At 39.3% G+C, this 6,275-nt stretch overlaps 1 protein-coding gene across 1 annotated transcript; it reads left to right on the top strand.

The window, feature by feature from the left end:
- The first annotated feature begins 5,761 nt into the window (after positions 1 to 5,761).
- On the top strand, positions 5,762 to 5,911 carry LOC132377165 (cytochrome c oxidase assembly protein COX14-like). Its single transcript, XM_059943247.1, has one exon. The coding sequence runs from the start codon at positions 5,762 to 5,764 to the stop codon at positions 5,909 to 5,911; it is 150 nt and encodes a 49-aa protein (XP_059799230.1).
- Positions 5,912 to 6,275: the final 364 nt, after the last annotated feature.

The raw sequence follows: 6,275 nt of genomic DNA, 5'->3' as shown, positions 1-6,275 counted from the left end.
AGTTTGTTTCCAAATATTTGCTATTATAGCAAATACCATAGGGACAGTTTTTAAAAGTATTTTTAAAAGCTTTGTTATGGAAAGTTCCAAACATATACAAAAGCAGAGAGAATAATATAATGAACCCAATGTTTCCATTACCCAGATTCATCAACTATCAACATATGGATAATCATATATCATCCAGACCCTCCATTTTCCCCATCCAGATTTTTTCTAAAATTTTATTTATTTAATTTTGGCTGCGTTGGGTCTTCGTTGCTGCACACAGGCTTTCTCTAGTTGCGGTGAGCGGGGGCTACTCTTCGTTGTGGTGCGCAGGCTTCTCATTGAGGTGGCTTGTCTTGTTGCGGAGCATGGGCTCTAGGCATGCTGGCTTCAGTAGTTGTGGTGTGAGGGCTCAGTAGTTGTGGCTCATGGGCTCAGTAGTTGGGGCTCACGGGCTCTAGAGTGCAGGCTCAGTAGTTGTGGCACACGGGCTTAGTTGTTCCATGGCATGTGGGATCTTCCCGGACCAGGGCTCGAACCCATGTCCCCTGCATTGGTAGGTGGATTCTTAACCACTGCGCCATCAGGGAAGTCCCAGATTATTTTTAAAACAATCCCAGGCATCATGTAATTTAATCTGTAAATATTTCTGTATATTCCTCTAAAAGATAAGAATGTTTTTAAAAACATAACCACAATACCTTATCACACCTAAAAGCATTTTAACACTTCCTTGATATTATTAACTACCCAATCAGTGTTCACACTTCTCTGAATGTCTTATTTCTCTTTTAGTACAATTTGTTTGAATCAGGGTTTGAATGAAGTTTACGTGTTGTAGTTGTTTCATAGGTATCTTAAATCTCTTTTAATCTATGGTTTTCCTCTCTATCATTTAAAAAATCTCCTTTATTTCTTGTTGTTGACAAAACCAGGTTATCTTCCTATATGATTTCCCTGTAGTCTGCATTTAGATGATTGCCCCCTGTGATGTTGTTTGACATGTTCCTCTGGCCCTTATGTTTCCTGTAAACTGGTAATTAGATCTAGAGGCTTGTTCAGATAGAGATTCAAATTTTTTCAAGGAAGTGTGGTAAGACTACATTATAGGTGTTGATGTGTAATCCCATTAGGAGTCTAATTGGTGTCTGACTGTCTCTTTTTTTGTGATGTTAATAGCAATGCCTATATCCATTGATACTTGATGGACTGAAAAATGATCATATCTGAGTTCTAATATAGTTCTCCTCTGTTTCTTATCTGAAACTCTTATCCAGAAAAAGAAATTTCTCATTATTTGGTTATCCTGAAGTAGAGATCATATAAGAAAAACAGAAAAATGCTTGATTTCCCCTTTATTTACTGGTTTAAATAATAAGTTGGCTCCCTAGCATCCTCCCAAGGTGAATAATGATACTTTGTTTCATATTGTTTAAAAGGACTGACAATAACAAAGGGTTGTTGTGGGTATGGAGCAACTAGATGTTATACACTGCTGGGGGGATATAAATTGTTATAACTACTTTGGAAATCTGTCTTATGGTATCTTCTAAGGCCTATATATGGCCCATCTAAACCATTCTATATAGGCAACAGAAATGAGTGCTATATCCACCAAAAGATATGTATAAAAATGTTCATAGCAGCACTATTCTTAACAGCCTCAGACTGGAAACAACTAAACTGTTTATCAATAGTAGAATGGGTAGGCAAATGGAGGTATAATCAGAAAGTGGAATAATACATATCAAAGAAGAAAAGAACAAGAGATTGCCATACACAGAAACATGGATGAACCTCACAGATGTAATGTTGAGTGAAAGAAGCCATACACAGAAAAGTATATACTGCATGATTCCATGTATATGGAACTCAAGAACAGACAAAACTAATTTATAGTGATAAAGGTCAGAATAGTGGTTATCTTTGGGGGATACTGTCTAGAAGGGAGTGTGAGGGTTTTGGGGAAGATGTTGGGGAAATGTTCTTGCAGATATTGGAACTTACTATATGTATCAATGTTATGCTTCAACAAAAAGATTTTTTAAGACAAAATAAGAATATATATCTGTATTGCTTATATGCCTAAAGACATTCTGGAAGAAAACACCAGAAACTAATAACAGTGGTTTCCTGGGGATGGGATGGATGCTGGTGTGGAAACTGGACAGAATGGGTCAGGGCTGTGTGGGAGACGTTTTTCCCATGTAACCTCTCTCTCTTTTTAAATTGATATAGTTGACATAACATTATATTAGGTTCAGGTGTACAACATAATGATTCAATATTTGTATATACTGAGAAATGATCATCACAATAATTCTAGTTAACATCCATCACCACATATAGTTACAAATTTTTTTCTCATGATGGGAAATAACCTTTCTATATTTAAAATGTTTTGAGTTGTATGAATATATTATTATCTAAAAGTTGGTTATCTTGGGACTTCCCTGGTGGTCCAGTGGCTAAGACTCCACGCTCCCAATGCAGGAGGCCCGGGTTCGATCCCTGGTCAGGGAACTAGATCCTACACGCACGCCTCAACTAAAAGATCCCGTGTGCCGCAACTAAAGATCTGCATACTGCAAGGAAGATCCTGCACACAGCAACGAAGATCCCATGTGCCACAACTAGGACCCAGTGCAGCCAAATAGATAAATAAATATTTTAAAAAGTAATAATTATAAAAAAAATTTTTTTTAAAGTTGGTTATCTAGTAGAATCCTGTTTCCAAATGGATCCATCTCATTTTTGTCACACAGGCATCTATTGTTTGTTTCCCAGCCTTTTGCTCTTTTTCCAACAGTCATGAAATATGACATATGGAACAATTATTGGGAAAACTGACATTTTTGCTTTGAATGTTTACTAAAAGTTCTAAACATTGAAAGCTCAAATATTCTACAAAAGCAGCATATTCAAATGTCAAATTGTTATAGATATGTTAATTATAGGAAATATTATATGTCTCACCCACTCTCGCTTTTGATACCCTGCAAGTACTGATTGAATTTGCCCCATTTGTCCTTGATAATAAATAAAATTAGCTGGAGTAGAACAATACTGACTACAAAATCTTTTCATTCTTTGTGATAAATGATTCCTCCCAAGACAGGACTTGTCTTGGTCAAAGTGCCAATACCCAATTGTAGACATCTTTAGAGCATGTGTGCCCTAGAGAGCAAACAAGTCTCAGTCTTCTAAACAACCCTCTCCCCTACTGACAGTGATACAATGAACTTGAAGGGTCCCATAGCAAAAGGGATACTGAGGACAGAGCCAGATAGAGTGAGAGAAAAGTACAAGATAATTTCACAGTTGGTTCCACCAAGTAGAAATAACCAGTGTGAAAGTGATAAATTATAAAGATGGGGAAATTAGCCTAATCCATTTGCCAAAAACAAACAAAAAACCCAAAACTCCCAGCAACTTCTCTTGTCACATAGTTAATTAAAACTTGAACAAAAATTAGTCTTAGTGTATTACCCCCTCAAACAAACATCATGATCCCTTTACAGATCTTCAATGGCATACTTTCCTTTGTTTTTCTTGAGAAACACCGTGACTCCCCTTCTTTTCAAGTATTTATTAGACCTCTTTTCAAATGTATTTGATCAGAATCCTCTTTTCAAATAGTCTCTTTGAATTTTGATTACTTTTAATAAGGTCCACCTTCCCCACCCCTGCTGAACATCAGACATTTAATCTTCCCTGAGTGTCAAGAGACCCCTCTGCCCTTGCTCCCAAGACAAATCTTGAAAGGGGTTTGGGGTCTACTCAGATGTAGAATAAAGCCTGTAATTTTGATGTGTTAGGAAATGGGGTTTGGGATTTTTTTACCTCTTATAATTCCATGGGTTGGCTTAGATCAACTGGGTGCTTGGGATCTGTTCCACTTGGTGTTGGCTGATGCTATGGTCTGAATGTTTGTGTCCCACCAGAATTCATGTTGAAATTCTAACCCCCAAGGTTATTAGGAAGTGAGGCCTTTGGGTGATTAAGTGCTAAGGCTAGAAGTAGAATGATCGGGTGTAGAGAATGCGTTAGGATGTGCAGGATGGGGGTGCCGCTAACCCCCTGCCATAGAGTGGGCTGTTTTCTTAAAACTATGCCTATAGCCTGGCTATGCTGTTTACCAAACATCTATGTAAATAAAGGAAAAATATAAATGTAGACAAAGAGGAAGAAGACAATTTAAAATGTTTGAGTAAATCAACAATAGAAGGATAGAAGATGTGGGATTAAGAATAAGTGTTTTGGGGGCTTCCCTGGTGGCACAGTGGTTAAGAATCCACCTGCCAACGCAGGAGACATGGGTTTGATCCCTGGCCTGGGAGGATCCCACATGCTGCGGAGCAACTAAGCCTGTGCTCCACAGCTACTGAGCCTGCACTCTGGAGCCCGCGAACCACAACTACTGAAGCCCACGTGCCTAGAGCCCGTGCTCTGCAACAAGAGAAGCCACTGCAATGAGAAGCACGCGTACCACAATGAAGAGTAGGCCCCGCTTGCCGCAACTAGAGAAAGCCCACGCGCAGCAACAAAGACCCAATGCAGCCAAAAGTAAATAAATAAAATAAATAAATTTTAAAAAAAGGAATAAGTGTCTTGGGATTCCCTGGTGGTGCAGTGGTTAAGAATCTGCCTGCCAATGCAGGGGACACGGGTTTGATCCCTGGTCCAGGAAAATCCCACATGCTGAGGAGCAACTAAGCCCATGTGCCACAACTACTGAGCCTGTGCTCCAGAGCCTGCGAGCCACAACTACTGAAGCCTGCCTGAGTGCCTAGAGCCCATGCTCGGCAACAAGAAAAGCCACCGTGATGAGAAGCCCATGCACTGCAACGAAGAGTAGCCCCCACTCGCTGCAACTAGAGAAAGCCCGCGCACAGCAACGAAGACCCAATGCATCCAAAAATAAATAAAATAAAAAAAAAAGGATGTGTCTTACTTCAGAGAAAATTTGGAATTAAAAATATATATGTTCAAATTCCAGTAGTGGGTCATCCTACAATGTATCTGACCTGTTGTCCTCAAAACAGTCAAGGTCATCAGAAACAAGGAAGGTCTGAGAAACTTTAATAGCAGAGAGGGGTCTAAGGAGACATGACAGCTAATTATAATGTAGCATCCTGGACCAGAAAAAGACATTAGACAAAAACTAAGGAAATCTGAAACAACTATGGACTATAGTTATTAATAATGTGTTGATGTTGGTTCATTAACTATAACAAATGTACCACACTAATGTAATATGTTAGTAATAGGGGAAACTGGGTATGAGGTATATGAGAACTCTCTGTACTATCCTCTCAATTTTTCTGTAAATTTTAAAATGTTCTAAAAAACAAAGTCGACTAAAAAAAAGTTGTTTTTTTTTTTCCTTTTTTTACCCAGCAGTAACCAAAATCTTATACAGAGAGGAAGTATTAGGTAATCAGTGATGTACCATGATCATTTTTACCTTGAGATTGAAAAGGTAACAGAAAAGTTGAAAGTGTTTGATTAATGAAGTTTAAGCAAGTTTCTAAAAAACTAAATTGCTCAAATGGCAGATTTGTGAATCTGGGGTTTCTTTTAATTCAAATAGGGTAATAAAGGCTCATGATCAAGAAAGACTTTGACATCTACAAGAGAAACTAACTTCTAGACTTAAGAAAATTGCTCTGGGCAACCACTGCGGGCTCCAGCCTTGCTGCGGGGGGTTATGCTACGTCTGGCCCGCGGGGCCCTAGCTCGCGTTGGGAGCTGAATCCTAGAGGGGGACAACATGCCAACTGCCAAGAAACTAGATAACATTGGCTACAAGACCTTCTCCACCTCCATGATGCTTCTCACTGTGTATGGGGACTACCTCTGCAGTGCCCGAGCCTACCACTATTTCCAGCTGCCCAGCTCCCAGTGCCAAGCTGCAGAATAACAGAACACCTCAGGAGTCTTGTAGAAATGGGGGGCTTTTTCCCTTGAGCAGAGACGCCTGAGGCATGCTGTGGAAGGAACTCACTTGCAGTCATTTTTGAGTCAAGAGGACCAGGGCTTTAATGGTTTTCGAATCCCGCTGGGAAAATGTGCCCATGTTTTCTCTGGTACAGCCAGTTTGGAGAGGCTATCGAATCATAACAGGAATGGGAGGGTGAGGCACACTTACAGACATTAAATATTTTGCCAAAAAAGAAAAGAAGAAGAAAATTGCTTCGAATCAGAAAGAGTGCATTTATGGGAAATAGTGCTTATTTATGAAATATGTTTCTTAAAATTCAAGTCACATCATCGATGCATGTATT

The sequence above is a fragment of the Balaenoptera ricei genome, chromosome 13 (assembly GCF_028023285.1).
Source record: "Balaenoptera ricei isolate mBalRic1 chromosome 13, mBalRic1.hap2, whole genome shotgun sequence".
In the NCBI taxonomy this organism is placed as follows: Eukaryota; Metazoa; Chordata; class Mammalia; order Artiodactyla; family Balaenopteridae; genus Balaenoptera; species Balaenoptera ricei.
This window is presented reverse-complemented; position numbering and strand designations above follow the sequence as displayed.

Coding starts and splice junctions, on each gene's coding strand:
- LOC132377165 (XM_059943247.1), top strand. CDS start 5,762: ATGCCAACTGCCAAGAAACTAGATAACATTGGCTACAAGACCTTCTCC.